The sequence below is a fragment of the Seriola lalandi genome, unplaced genomic scaffold, assembly GCF_002814215.2.
Source record: "Seriola lalandi dorsalis isolate HSWRI2012SDOR001 ecotype SW California unplaced genomic scaffold, Sedor1 jcf7180002054469, whole genome shotgun sequence".
Lineage (NCBI taxonomy): Eukaryota > Metazoa > Chordata > Actinopteri > Carangiformes > Carangidae > Seriola > Seriola lalandi.
This window is the reverse complement of record NW_019525022.1, coordinates 214,521-229,792: the sequence shown is the minus strand read 5'-3', so window position 1 is coordinate 229,792 and position 15,272 is coordinate 214,521. Positions and strand designations below refer to the sequence as shown.

The following is a 15,272-nucleotide window of genomic DNA, read 5'->3' as shown; positions in this document are numbered from 1 at the left end:
AATATTGTTGACGTTTCAGTTTGGGGTTGTTCAGCATTACAGGTTATTGTTAACCTCGGACTCATTGCTAGACCATTGCTTGACTTTTTCCGGAGCGTTTAACTGCAGCTCTTACAGCGCATGGAATTTGCTCAGTTGTCATGACGACCGTGAGATCCGATTGAAAGCTTGGAAAATGCTGAAAATAAGATTTTGCTTTTTTTCTTTATAATTAATGTACTGTTTCGATGTCAGAAATTAACTCTCACTTTGATTCCATTCGCTGTAGATGAAGTGTGGAGAATTTTATTTCCTTCTTAAACTGGCCCATGCAGCCAGCTCCTTCTCGTCAAGTCACGTATTTATTCTGAAGGCCAGTGTCTTAGTTCTGTTGGTTAACTTTACACTAGTGCATTTGTACCGGGCTAGTAGCAACAGCGGTAGTTATAGTAGATGATGACATCGCAGCAGTCACAACAGGACACACTTCCATGTCTGGGTATCCCGGGATAAGGAGACGAAGTTTTTTGGAGCGAAAGTCCAAACTGAGGGCACGGGCAAACAATTTTCAGTTCATAATTTTCTTAACATTCCCAGAACGTTTATTGAGCTCCACTCACCTATCCCTGGAAATGTCCTCCACTCAAAGAAAAATATAAAACAAAAAGAGTTTTAATATTTCTGATCATAAACCGAAGATTTAAAAATATTGAATGCATATCTTTTTCTCTTAGATTTTTCCATGAAGAAAAACATATATTTGAATATATTCAATTAATTTACAATTAAATGAAAATATCTGGTGTGAATATCTTCCAAACATTTACAACTTTCAAACAGACGTTTGTGAATCACTTTTCCATTTGTGAAGTGAAAAAGCATTTGTGGATCTACATTCTGAGGGGATGAAAGCAGGGTGCTGGATTGTAAACACTGTGGTGATGAAGAATATACATTGTAAATAGACCACATTTCATACCCATTCAACCTGTAAAGAGATAACTGGTGTCATTTGTTTTACTATTGAGTTTATTGTAAACATTCAGTCCCAGCAGCTAGCTTGCTGACTGGGCGCATGTCCCACTGGAGGCAAGTTGAAAACTGTATAAAATATTTTGGGGAGCCCTGTCTTTACAGGTGAGTCAAATGTCATGCTGTTCAGTGGTTTTAAACTGCATTTGATTTATTTATGAAGTGAGAGTCAGTTATAAAAAGTTACTGATTTGTGTTATCAGTGTTTTCAGGCAGCGAATTGGCCGATTTCCTGGCCTATTATAATTAAATAATCGACACTTAAAAAGTTTTATTTTGAAGTTTTTAACCGGAAGTTGAGAGGACGTTGCCGCTGACTTGTTACTTCCACAAACGGGACATCTGTTCAGTGCGGTCCTGCCGCCGCAGTGACTCTGTCCTGTGGGGCCACCGTCTGAGGTAATCCACTAACTGCAGCACGAGTCTCATGTCATCGCTGGACTTGATGAAAAAAGAGTGTTTCGCATCTGGGACCCGGTCCTCGGCTTCTCTCAAAAGAAGGTTCATAAAGAAGAGGAGGGTCGCTCCGGGGGGGCAGCAGGATGCAGACAGCGATTGTCAGCTGTGCAGGTGAAACACACACACACACAACTCTCCCACAAAGTTTGAATTAAAGGGTTAAACCTCAGTAACTGGTTCAGCTGTTGGTTGAGCTTTGATTTGTCTCAGTAGTGAGACCAGGATGGTTTAGACAGACACAGACACCCTCCTCATGTCAGGATCACATCCTTCTTTTCACACCGCCACCACTGACACCATTATTTTAATTTGGCTGACAAATGATCACTGCTGTCAAATGCACATTTATTGTAATTGTTAACTGTGTTTATTTTGTCGTTTTTTTATTTTGTTATTTCCAAAAGGCTAATGCACTGATTCTGAAAAAATATTCTTCTTTACATGCATTACGATTAATAATTGCAATTCAGACCCATAAAGTGAGATTTCCATGTCTTTTTTGATTATAAAGCAGGTCTAGATTCTATATTGATACTGTAAAAGCATCAAAGCGCTTAGTCCACAGAGAAATGCACACTGCCTGTATTCAGAAACTGAGATTTAAAATGAGCCGTCAGGACTTCTGTAACTTTGTGATGTCACAAGGTAGCAGTCACTGCTCTCAACCATGCCCCAAGCCCCACCCACCGTCCAACGTTGCACGATTTGGTTTCTCTAAGTGTTTACCTGAAATCTGCTATGTTTTTATTTGATAACTCAGAAAACAATCAGTCAATCAGAAGAGAAGCTCTGATCTGCATCTCACATTTTCTTTTTGTAACTTTCCACAACCAACAATTCAGCACACATGTCCACTTCATACAGCAGTTTACCTGGCCAGGTGTGGAGGTGAGAAAAGATAAGTTTTGCCTTTAGACATGTTTGAATTGGTTGATATGGAGCCTAATGAACCCTTAGCCCCCCTTCAGTAACTCACAGCTGTGTTCCTGTGTTGCAGGTGCTCCATATTTTCTCTGACCGGTAGCAGTCGCTCTGTTCGTCGAATTCTGACCGCCTGCCTCCTCTCTTTCCTGGCGCTGCTCGGCTCTGTGTCCATTGACCTCAGTTCCAACTTTGAATTGCTGCACACTACGGAGGCTGCCTATGATGAGTTGACTTCATGCAGGACGATCACTATCCTGCAACTCGTCAGTAAGCTTCAGAAGATGAGACATTTATTTGCCAAACACACAGGCAACGAGACATTGGAAGCTAGTTTCTCAGAGGTTGTGTTTCCTGTGTTTGGTCATCTCTGTGGGGAAATGGCAGCTCAGAGTAACAGCTATGGGCTCCCTTGCAGTGTTGAGTTGACTGGATTTTGCCAGGAGGTGAGGAGAAGCGTTCAAGGATTTCTAAATGCTTCCCTGGATACAAACAGCACAAGTGCTTCAGCTCTCTCCTTGGTCATTGGAAGACTTCTTGACATCTGGGGTACGGTAGAAGATACTGTCGTCAAAGTCAAACAGAATGCTAATTGGAGAGATGTTCTGTCCGCAAGACTTCTGGTAACATTCATAGAGCTCAACCACCAGTTGATGGACTTCCCCCACATAGCAACTCATACGGACTTCCAGTGCAAGTGGACTTACATACTAAGCTACCTCGGCTTTGTCAAGATTATGACAGATCAACTGAATGACTGCTGGTTAGAGAACATAGACCTCAAGTTGAACTTCAGCCAGGATTTAAGACATTCTTATATTCTTGACACAAGATTGTGGCAAATCTCTGGAGCAGGATCAGCGCTTCTGTCCGGGTCTCACATTGGGATTCAAGCTCTGACAAACACTCAGAAGTGCTTGTTCGATAGTGCAGTGCCGGCTCTCAGGTTGGCGTCTCGATCTGTGTCTTCGGGCCTCAGTATGAGGATCTGCCTGCTGTTCATTGCCTGCCTCATCTACCCGGTGGTCATGTTCTCTTTCAAGCAGATGACCGAGTGGATACAGAACTACGCTCAGAGCTTGAAGGAGAAGACTGAGGACCTGAAGCGCCAGAGGCAGCTGGCGGAAGATCTGCTGCATCAAATGCTGCCGAAGTCAGTCGCCAAGCAGCTCCGCCAACGTAAACATGTTGAGGCTGAGAGTTATGAAATGGTTGGTACAAGTTATTTTGGAAACATCAAATTTCACTTAAATTATTTATCAAAAACAGCTTCAAAATAAATTTGCGAGGAGAAACTCAGTATGCAGCTGAAAAGTTACGTTTCATTGTGCATTAATTTCTAGATTCAATAGTTATTTAAAAGACAGTAAAACTAGTTTGCTGATTAGTAAACGTCCTGTTATCAGGCATCATTCATCATGAGGGGAAAGTTCCTCCTACAGCAGCTCAACAAGAGCTTGGGGCGACATGCTCTCTTAGATTCATGATGGATCAACAGAAATAAGTGACAAAATCAGAAAAGACTTGCAACCTGACATTGACTTTCACACCAATAACTTTACTTGGATTTTAGCCCTTTGACTTGAATGACTTGACATTCCCCTCCAGATGCAGAATTAAAAATGATGTCATGAGGATCCAGACCAGTAAACAGGCCATAGCTGAGACTTCACATTATTACATTTGGCTCTAAAGCAGACATATCTGATCAGTAGAAAAGCATTTAGAAAAGCACTTTGATTAAAAATTTTAAATGGCATTAATTTGAAGGGTGTGTAATGTCTTATTTAGGACTTGAAACACAAATTTTAGGACTTGGATTTGACTTGAGAGTTGTTGGTCTGAACTTTAGACTTGTTTAAGAACATGTTAGTTTTGACTCGGGACTTGACTTGTTGGTCTTGACTTTGGGATTTGTTGCTCTTGGGACTGATTGGTCTTGAAAACTGATATTCATTGATATTGACACATGTCCATCTGAAGGGACGTGCACATGTAAAAAGTGAGAAGCTGACTTTGAGGTAAACTGGTAATTCAACATATTACCAGTTTATTACCTTTAATGCTTTTTCTGGTCAGTGTTAAAACTTTCAAACCTTAAAGACAAATGGTCGTAATGAAGACAGATAAAACAACAGCCTTTCCCTTCTCGTTCCTCCCCATTCACTTTTAACATTAACCCAAACAAATTCACAGCTTATAATGTTGCATGGGGTTGTGGGGCGCTGCTGCGAAGAGGCTACCTCTGCAAGATCCGCAAACATGCTGAATGAATGTGTGTGTTTGCTGCCTTTGTTGCTATTGTTGGCGTAATTACCTATAATTGCCCTGTTCCATATTCATCAGAAGATAAAACAAGTTATGCGGGTGAAAATTGCGTCTGGCTTATTGAAGAGGGTTGAAGCAGCTGTACCAAAAGCACTCTGCACAGAGGGGGGCTGCTGGTGAATAGGACTGTGGGCTCATTTTTAAACTGATTCGGAGCTGCAGAGTATTCTGGAAAGAAAATCTAAGACCTCCCAACAGCCTCCCTGATATTGGTGTCTAGGACTGACGATCATGGAAGTCAGAGGTACAGACACAGGCTCTCACATCAGTAAAAATCCTCCTTATCAAAGACGCCAGGTCCAGTGTACCCTGCCTCTTTATGTCGGGATTACTCTCATTTATCTCTATCTGATTATATCATTTAAAAATACATTTAAGGTGAAAATATCAATTCTTCAATTCAATTTTTCAGTGTTTGGTCTGAACCAGTCACATATTGTATATCCGACTCTAAATTCCTCAAAGGTGGAACAGATGTTCACATTTATGAGAAGGATTGCATTATTGCATGTGTTACTCAGTTCATTACTTTGACCTGTATTAATAATAATACTCTCTAAAACTATTGTTTGTTATTATGAATGAACAGTGTGGTTGATCTGACTGTTTAAACAAAACCTTTTACACTGAAAGAGGATAAAAAATAATCAGCAACTGATTTTTGTCATATTTAAGCTGATTTATAAAAATATAAATGTATATAATTTATAACCAACTTATAAATATTATATTAGTGCTATGATGATAATTGCTTTATGCTTGCTTATTTAATTTGTAATAATTAACATGTTACACAAACACGTTACAAAACTTGACTTGTTTCTATGTGATTTATTGAATCTCATACAGAGATTTGAATATATGAAAATATTTTCCCTCAAACGTGAGAAGGTTTGGACGGATCATTAAAACTACTTTATCATTGATAAAGATAAAAGAGATCAATTTTTGGACACATTCTGACCAATCACCACGATATGACTGAACTATAATGAAGCCAGATAATTAGTTGATATTTGTACAATGGTGGAAAGTAAAATAAACGGAGTGTGTTATTGCCCAGTACCTTCGCACACTGATGGAGTCTCTTCTCTCCTTGTTGTTCCAGGTGACCATTTTTTTCTCAGACATCGTGGGCTTCACCTCCATCTCTGCGTCCTGCACTCCTCTGCAAGTGGTGGAGATGCTCAACAACCTCTACATGTGTTTTGATACACGCATCGAATCCTATGATGTGTACAAGGTAAAGAAATGTCCACACACTGTTCACTTACTCTCACACTCAGCTCTTCTTTTCTTTAACATTTTACAGATGCCTTCAGTTCCTTTCTTTCTGTTCCCTGAGCCATGTGAACATCTCAGAAACACAAGAATATATCCCAAATTGCTGAACTATTCTGTTCTATTTGTGTTCTGTTTTGTCTGAATGTAACACAGTTTGATTCATATGGACAAATAAAGAGGTGGTAGACGGTTAGTACACACACATCCTCTATTCAAGCAATCAACGAAGTGCAGCTCAGACCTCAGTTAAACTTTGTTCCAAACCTGCGGCCGACAATGAGCAGATGGTTGTTCCTCAGACTGCTAATTAGTCTGATAGGCTGCAGCTGAGGCTGCGTAGTTCTCCACCTGCAGCCAGCACCGACCGCACATCTCTCCACCACAGCGATGAACTGCAGCACACACTAACAGTGGTGGAGGAAGCACTCAAAGGCTTTGCTGAAATAAAAGTCAGCCCCTGTGGATTATATTATTATCTATGACATTATTTGATTTTTCATACTGATGCATCAGTGATCTAATACAAAATTATAGGCAGTTTGTAATTACAGAATAATTTAAGTGTATTGGGACTAATTAAGGTATAACTGTGTTTGTTTACTGTCTAATAAAGAACATTATTTCTAGTTTTGTTTCTAGTTAAGTAGGCTTGTTACATCCTATCAGTGAACTGTAAAGTATGACAATATATTTTCTGTTTTTTTTTTAAATTTTCTGCTAACTTTTTTAATGTTAAATCTTAATTTTAAAGCTAGGTTGTTAAATAAAAGCAGTGGAGTAAAAAGTACAAAATCTATCTATCCATCTATCTAATCTATGAGCTAAATTTGACCAAACTATCAAACCAGGTGGAGACGATTGGGGATGCATACATGGTAGTGAGTGGTCTACCTGAGAGAAACGGGGACAGACATGCTGATGAGATTGCCAAGATGGCGCTGGATCTGGTAGCAGCCGTTAGACAGGTCTCCATCCCTCACATGCCCAACCAGAGACTTCAGCTCCGAGCCGGCATCCACACAGGTGAGAGGATCTCGCAGTGAGATGAAGCAGGTGAGGTCTGTACTGTCAACACAAAGTGATCACATGTGCAGGGATTGATAGGGCGAGTGGCCCGGTGATACCTTGGTCGTCAGGCGTGCTGTAAGTTTGTGATGTCACAACAAAGCAGACATGTCCCAAGCCAAGCCGAACCAGGTCGAGGCATGAAGTGAAGCACAGCTCTCTGTTTCCTCACTCTAGGTCCATGTGTGGCGGGAATAGTGGGCCACAAGATGCCAAGATACTGTTTGTTTGGAGATACTGTCAACACAGCCTCTAGAATGGAGTCCACCAGCCTGCGTATGTGCACATAGATACACAATACACAAATATGTACATTTGTTTGCTTGCATTGCCACACACCTCACACAAACACAATTATAGTGGAAACTAAGTATTTACGTCTGCATTCATATAGGAGTTGAACATATCTGACTCCCAGCAGCCCCCATGTGGTAGAATCCAAAGAAAATAAAGTGTCACACATGAGGGCTTTAACTAGATATTGGTCCGTTATTTCATACAAAATCAGTTTGAATGTGGAAAACAGGAATAGTGTTAACATCCATCCTCATTGTACGTCAGCTCAGAAAATCCACACCAGCTCAGAAACCTACTTGGCTCTGATCAAAGACAACGCCTACGAGCTGCAGCTTCGTGGAGAGATTGAAGTTAAGGTAAAAGATAAGTTAAGTTTTTGTGTTTCTTAGGTTTGTTGTTACTTCAAGGAAGCCAAATTATTTTTAATGTAATTTTATGAGGTTAATATAAGATTTATTTATTTATTATAAATGTAAAATCACCAAGTTCAGTCACGATTTTCATGTGTGACTTCATGTCTTAGCACAGTCACTTTATATTTACAAAACCAAATCTCAACAATAAATATATCCTATGACTCAGTCCAAACACTGTCCACTCACTATCTGTGTGTCTTTCCTTCTCCTGCCAGGGTAAAGGACGACTGAACACATACTGGCTGATTGGCCATAAGAACTACAGTGTGCAGAATGACAGTCTGGTTTGCCACTGGAATCCCAATATGGCCAGAAAGAAGAAGACAGTGGCAGGCAGCGAGGTCTCTGTGGGCACTGTGAGTTGAACTGGTTCAGTTTTCCAAATGTTTTCCATTAGAGGAGCCATATTTCCCGTCAGAACGTGTGTCCCTGTCCTGTAGCTGTTGTGCTCCATATTTTACAGTTCCGGCTTAAATTCCTCTTTTTATTTGCTTTCTGTGCTTCAAACACTGTCCGCCTGTTGTGGGTTTACCCTTCTTGTACAAAGGCAATAAATGCATTGATTTTTGTTTTGGTTTGCTTTTTTTTTTTTTTTTCCTACTGTGAATACTTTAGTCCAGTTTTCTTTCTATGTTTTATTTCAACCGTATAAGTATGTTAATTTCCATGTCTTCTGTAAATTCAATATTTTTTCTTGTGTCTTAAGTTGTCCACTGAGGTGAGTGTTTCCATGTCATGAACACTGAAGTCTATCCCATCACTACAATCAATCTAAGCCAGCACTGTTTACAAGTATGAAGCAGAAAATTGTGCAAAAGCTGAAGTTAGTTTCTAAAGTGTTCAAAGTTGGGATCATTAGCTGAGGATCATTATGCCACCGAACCATTTTACTTCAATCTGACCTGCTTTGGTTTATTTTACCTGCTGTGTACTTACAGTATAGCATATAGCTTAGCCATCTCCTGGAACCTGGACATGTATGAATAGACATAAAATTCACAAAAAGTTTTGGCAGGTATGTTGAAAACACACACTGACCAGATGGTAGAAAATCTTCTTTTTGACTTATAATATGGCTGAAGAACTATGGGGATGTTTTTCCTCTCTCAACTCTGATACCTCAAGTCAAGATATCTGCTGATACTAGTGCTCACTTCTTTCCATATTTAAAGGTCCCATGTTGTATAAAGTTAGATTTCCATGTCTTTTTTGATTATTTTTTTTGATTATATCAAAGCAGGTCTAGGTTCTCTATGAATACTGTGAAAGTATCAAGTCCGTGGACAAATTGCATACAGCCTGCATTCAGAAACTGAACCTTAAAACAAGCCGTCAGGACTTCCATAACTTTGAAAAGAGGCTCAGAGCCTCCTCTCTTCTGATTGGCTCACCGACCCGTTGTGACTAGAGCTCAAGAGAGAAGCAGAGAGGAGATGTTAAACTACATTAAGATGGTTTTTGGTTCTTAAAACCACAAATATATCTTCTTATGGATCAACACTTCAAATAAAATAAACAGAAAAGTGTAAAATGTGGGACCTTTAAAATCTTTGTACAGATACGTCATTGAGATTCTTTTATATAAGGCAACATGAGGACAGGCGTTTCTGTGGCACTAAAAACTGAATAAATGTAACTGATAGCAGAAGGTCTGAATTTTACAATGATTAAATAACTGTATTTAATATGGATCGGTCATATGACACAATCCACTTACTATGGTCAGTATCAGTGCCAATGTAAATCAAGTACATTCCTACCACAAAGTAACAAAAGATATAGAAATACTGTATATTTGATTCATTAGTATTGATACTGCAGCTTCTTTTCTGCACCTAATAAGTTGATTAGCTAGCCTGGAAGGCTGCATGCCTTTGTGATAGATTAAAGAATTTGTTCCCAAATAATTTTTTGTCATTGACCAGAGACTCCACTTTGCCGTGACACCAAGCAGGTTTCTGGTCTGCCTCTAAAGACGTTTCCCACCAGCCTTCAATCTTTGTGTTTTTGATAGTCATATGAAATTGAAGGAAGATTTAATTTAACGTTATCTATATCTATGTATATGTCATGAATTTGCCTCACATTTGTACGTCTGTGCCAGTCATCAGTGACAGTGCAGAGCCACAGTGAGAACGCCACCACCCCAGTCTCCCTTCCCTCCTCAGTGTTGAACCAAACTCCACCACGGCCTCGGACAGACATTCCTGGCCTGAGCGTGGCAGCTCTGAGGGAGCCCTACAGCGGCAGCTACGGTACCCTGGGCTCCATGATCGGGGGGCTGCAGGGAGATGAGAGTCCTCTCCTCAGCCAGCACAGGAGCAGCACTGGGCACAAACCTCACCTGCTGCCTGGCTCCAGCCCCATGTAACCAGCTCAGGACTTCAGTGACCATGAAAGCATCAGTCAACCTTGGAGAGTGATGGAGATATTTAGTTTGTAATCTCTAGTAGCTGCTGAATAATACAAAAACTGTAATTGTGAAATATTTGTTTCAAACTAAAAGAGTCACCTGATCTTAAAGCAACAGTATGGATTTTTTTTTTTTATGTAAAATGTTTTAGTTGAAATATTCTCCAAAACATATCTTAATGTGGAGAGGTGCTGTCAAAGACTTCTGTGAACATCCTGCAGCGCAGAGACGTTTCTGATGAGCCTTGGCCTTAACCAATCAGAGAAGGCCAAAGTCAGGGGTGGGATCTCACAGCTCAATACGTACATCAATCAATACGTGAACGCCCTTCTGGTCTACTACTCGTTTTGCACCAAGGCTTCAAGCTAGCATTAGCTGCTGGAAGACATCACTATATCTGACTCACAGGTTAGCCAGCTCCTGGTTCCTGCACACAACAAGGATGTAGGTGGAGGGTCAGTGCTGATTTGAGATCCAGAACTTGCATACTGTAGTTTTAAAGCTGATATAATAGTTTAATGTTTACGATAGTAGTAGTGTTTTTTTTCTGCAGTATGTATGTTTCTATATTTTGATGTACTGTACCACTTTTCAAAACTGGTCTCAAACTTGTGGAGCCCGCTGTTTATATAATATGTCTGTTTGTATGTATTCAGTTTCCTTTTTTTCTTTGTGAAGCACTGTGTCTGAAATGTGAAGTTTAAATAAAGTTTACTTACTTCTTTTCTTCTCTTATTTACTTTATAAGATTGTGACTTTTGACTAACTGATATTTTTAATAGCAATAGATATTTTTCCCAGGAGTTGGTGAGGACCAAAAACAGAGTTAAAAGACACTGAATATTGAATTTACACAAACACCACTCATGATAATGGTAGCCTACTTCATAAATGCTGGATGTGGAAATAAGGAGCTTTTTAGCCTGTGCATATTCTCATTTGTCCAGATCACAGTATAGACAATATCTGTTATGTGCAGGTATAATACCTCAAGGTGTTACTGTAATGTGGTTGTTGATTGATGAGGCCAGATGCAGAAGGAAAGGCAGGTCCATCATTGGTGATGGTTAGACTGGAATTCTGGTCCTGATAAAGACAAACGTGATAGGACAATTCATTTAGATCATACAAGCTCTTTACACTCAAACATGTTTTTTTTTTGTGTGTGTGTGTGTGTGTGTGTGTGTGTGTGTGTGTGTATATATGTATATATACATATACAATAAATTGTGATGATAGATATGAATATGCAAAAGTAAATACACGTGTATTCACTCGGTCTACTGGGTCCATACAATCTCAAGTTACAGTCATCAGTTACAAAATGAGCCTAAAGTTACTGACGTCACTAGCTGTACAACAGCCGAGAGCAACAGACACAATCCTAGTAACCGCTAAAACGTCTGTCGACAACGTCAATATCACCACCTGAAATGTTTGTCGGTACGGTTTGTCAGTAGTTCCACTGATTATACTTTTAGCTAAAAAGCCAACAATGATGTAACTCACTTGGCTAACAGGAAAGTTGCGAGCTCGGCATCAAACCGCATCCCTTTCCTCTCAGGAGCTTCTCCGGCGGTGGAAAACCACATCGACAGTTACTCGTGTTGCTTCTTTTCTTCGCCGTTGAACAATTTGTAACTTACAAACATTTGTACTTGCCCATTTTGTATTCAGGCCAGTAGATGTTACACTGTTCACATGAAGCATCAAGATATAAACCCTTTGTGGAACCACTTTCCTGGGAAAGAAAAACCTCAGACGCTGTGGGACTCACATCCAGTACCAGGCAGTTGATTTCTGCAAGCAAAGAAGACATAACAGCCTGGGAAATTTTACTCACCGAGTATTTCACTTACTGATTGTGGACTGCTCACAGAGCCAGGTTTCAGTTGCAGCCATGTTGGTTTCTATATACACAAAGAAATCATGGTGTATTGTCCTCCCAGTCACCATATGTTGGCAGTCTTTATGTTACGACACAGCTAGGGGAAAAGGGAAACAACATAAAACCAGGTGTTATTCGTAAATCAAATTTATTGCATAACCCAGATGCTAAATAAGGAAACAAAAATACAAACAAGGTGAGAGGATAACTAAAGTAGGGGAACAGGAGCCAACAAAGAGCCCAACTCTGCGATTCTAACAAACCCCAAAACACAAGCAGCACCCCTGTTCCTAATGTGTACAACAGTCTTTTTCTAAGGGTGTGATGCGCAATCACAATTTTAAAACTAACCCAGTCCCCAACAATCACTACCAGCATCTCAAACCAAATCACAAATTACACACATGTTGACAAAGGCGGTAAAGAGGCGCGCTGCCTATCATGTCAGCCGCCACTAATGATGTGCTGCCCGGGTTCTTAAACTCTTTTCCTCTGAATGCTTGAACGGCTACAGCTGTGGTGAGGACTCAGGATCATTGTCGCACAAATAACCTCACACTGATGGTTTCAAACACAAATGTGTCCCCACAACCATAGCAAGACATGTATACACACATGTACACGTCCTTGCAGAAGCGACACAGATTAATAAGCAGATGAACAGGCAATAAGCGAACAGACACTTTAGTGTCTGATGGAAACGTTCAATTGCCCCCTGACTCTCTGGGTGAACTTGAACAGTGAGTGACGTCAAGTTGTTTCATGACTTGTGCAAAAATTGGTGACATGAAATTAGATCCCTGATCAGTTTGTATTACTCTGGGCAACCCGAACAAAGAGAAAAACTTCACCAGTGCTTTCACGACGGTTGGGGCCGTGATTTTACGCGAGGGAATGGCTTCGGGAAACCGAGTTGCTGAACACATCACAGTCAAAAGAAACTTATTACCAGCTTTCGTGCGTGGAAAAGGGCCAACACAGTCGACAATAACGCGCTCGAGCGGCTCAGCCACAACTGGGATTGGATAGAGAGGGTTTGGTGGTATAGTCTGATTTGGTTTACCAGAGACTTGGCAGACATGACATGTTTTACAGTAGCCTACTGCCGCACGTCCCGTTTTAATCCTGGCCAGAAAAAACATCGCAGGACACGGTCGTAAGTTTCATTAACCCCTAAATGGCCAGCAAGTGGATTGTCATGTGCTGTGTTTGTACACATCACAGAGATAATAAGAGCCTCTTAACGAGCTGGTTCAAACACCAAAATACAAATGAGAAACATGTTTAGTAGTACGTTATTTATTTTCTATGATTTTGGTGACAACATTGACAGTACATGATTTTAAATATGCGGACCGTGGTCACTCCGCGTCATTAACTCGCGCTTACTTTCTTTTAAACACGCAGTCTTCACGAAACTCCATCCAGGTAAACACCACTTGAAACTGGACGAAAGGGGGGAAAAAAGCTACTCCAAACTAGTTATGTGCAGTGGCTTGTTACAGCAAGTAGCATCACTGGAGTGTAGCTTCATCTTCCTCTTCTGTGTTATTACCGGAAGCTCATCAACCAGTGTTAAAGATGCAAGGCGCCACCTGTTGGACTGGGGTGTGTGTATCATGCTACAGATTGGTAAATAGGACATAGACTGTATATAAAAATAAATAAATCATGAACAAGAAAATTCCTGTGCTTGGTGCGTGTACTTCACTCCTCACGTTTCACTCTGCACAAAGGACGTTACTTCCAGTTTCATTCATGCTGTTGAGACTCATCCTGACACTGACCTCAGTCACTGCAGGTGTCCCTCAAAAAGCCTTTTGAAGCCGTCACAACTGGCCAAAATAACCTCACAGATTGTTTCTAACCCAGATTTGTCCCCACAACCATAGCAAGACATATATGCACACATGTACATGTCCTTACAGAAGTTGATCTGCAATAAAGCTATACCACTATATCCCCATATAGACTAGAATAGCTTGTAAGAACCTTTATGATATACCTTACCTGTTACCTTTTTGAGACTTATTTTGAAAGCAATATGTGAGGCTACATGGGAAAGTGGTCTCAGACTTTCTGCCACCACTGTATATAAACTAACCCTATACTGAGAAGTGTTCCTAATTTTTTGTCCATCACAATTAGACTTGACAAACTATTAGGAACACTCCTCAGTACACTTAAACATTACCACAATTACAGCCTCCATACTGACCATTAAAATAAACCAGCACTTTTCAAACAGATTCAGCAAATACTGAACATTATAATTCTCATGAAGGAGGATTTACTGAAAGGCCTGTTCCATTATACTGCATTAGTTTCATCCAGGTTCACCTAATACATATATATGAAAAAATCAAGGAGACTTACAAATGCTAAAACAAATCAGCCCTTTATTTAAAGTTTACCCAATATACAGCAACGCTTAATAAAATGCATTCCTTTGAACAGAAGGGTAATGGGGTTAATGGGGCAGAAATAAGTGACTGCAGATTGGTTTAAAAGGTCCACTAAACTAAAACAAAATGAAATAAAGAAATACAGTGAAATACGCATGGACATTGTTATAGCCTATATATGTTGTTTGTATGTATGCATTTACTGTCATATTTAAATGAAAACATTTGGGAACAGTTTTCTTTTTAACTTTTTGTCTTTAATAACTGTATTTCAGTATTGTCCAGCAGAGGACAGCATAGTCCCGCCACTAAACACAATCCACTGTCATCTGTTTCATGAGGAGAAACTGAGCGTGTTCTGTTCCGGCAAATAGAAAAGCAAGGTTATTTTTTCCTACCTGTGACGTAACGAAGACCCGCCCCTACCATGCCACTGATTGGCTTACCCTGATACTCTTACCCTGACCCTAAACAATCATCACTCTTAATACCTAAACGTAATCAATCCAACCAACAAAGGCAACGGGTATAAGCCAATCAGAGGCAGGGTAGGGGCGGGTCTTCGTTGTGGGATAAAAAAATAAAGCCAAAAGTAGCGTCCACACAAAAATACCAAAATCAACTGTGTACTCACAACAATAGACAGAGCGAATCATCTCTGACACAAGCTGATGGCAGCCATGACAGACAGGGTTTTACATTGAGACAGTTTCCTCTGCGCTTTTCTTTAAGAAAACAGAGAAATTTTGAAAAGCTAAGATTAAAGAGTTTATTTGTGTGGAATC

At 40.2% G+C, this 15,272-nt stretch overlaps 1 protein-coding gene across 1 annotated transcript; it reads left to right on the top strand.

The window, feature by feature from the left end:
* Positions 1–1,306: 1,306 nt before the first annotated feature.
* On the top strand, positions 1,307–10,918 carry LOC111658837 (uncharacterized). Its single transcript, XM_087175412.1, has 8 exons — positions 1,307–1,581; positions 2,468–3,602; positions 5,828–5,962; positions 6,852–7,026; positions 7,246–7,344; positions 7,630–7,721; positions 7,997–8,141; positions 9,893–10,918. The coding sequence occupies exons 1-8, from the start codon at positions 1,439–1,441 to the stop codon at positions 10,150–10,152; spliced, it is 2,184 nt and encodes a 727-aa protein (XP_087031538.1). The 5' UTR covers positions 1,307–1,438; the 3' UTR covers positions 10,153–10,918.
* Positions 10,919–15,272: the final 4,354 nt, after the last annotated feature.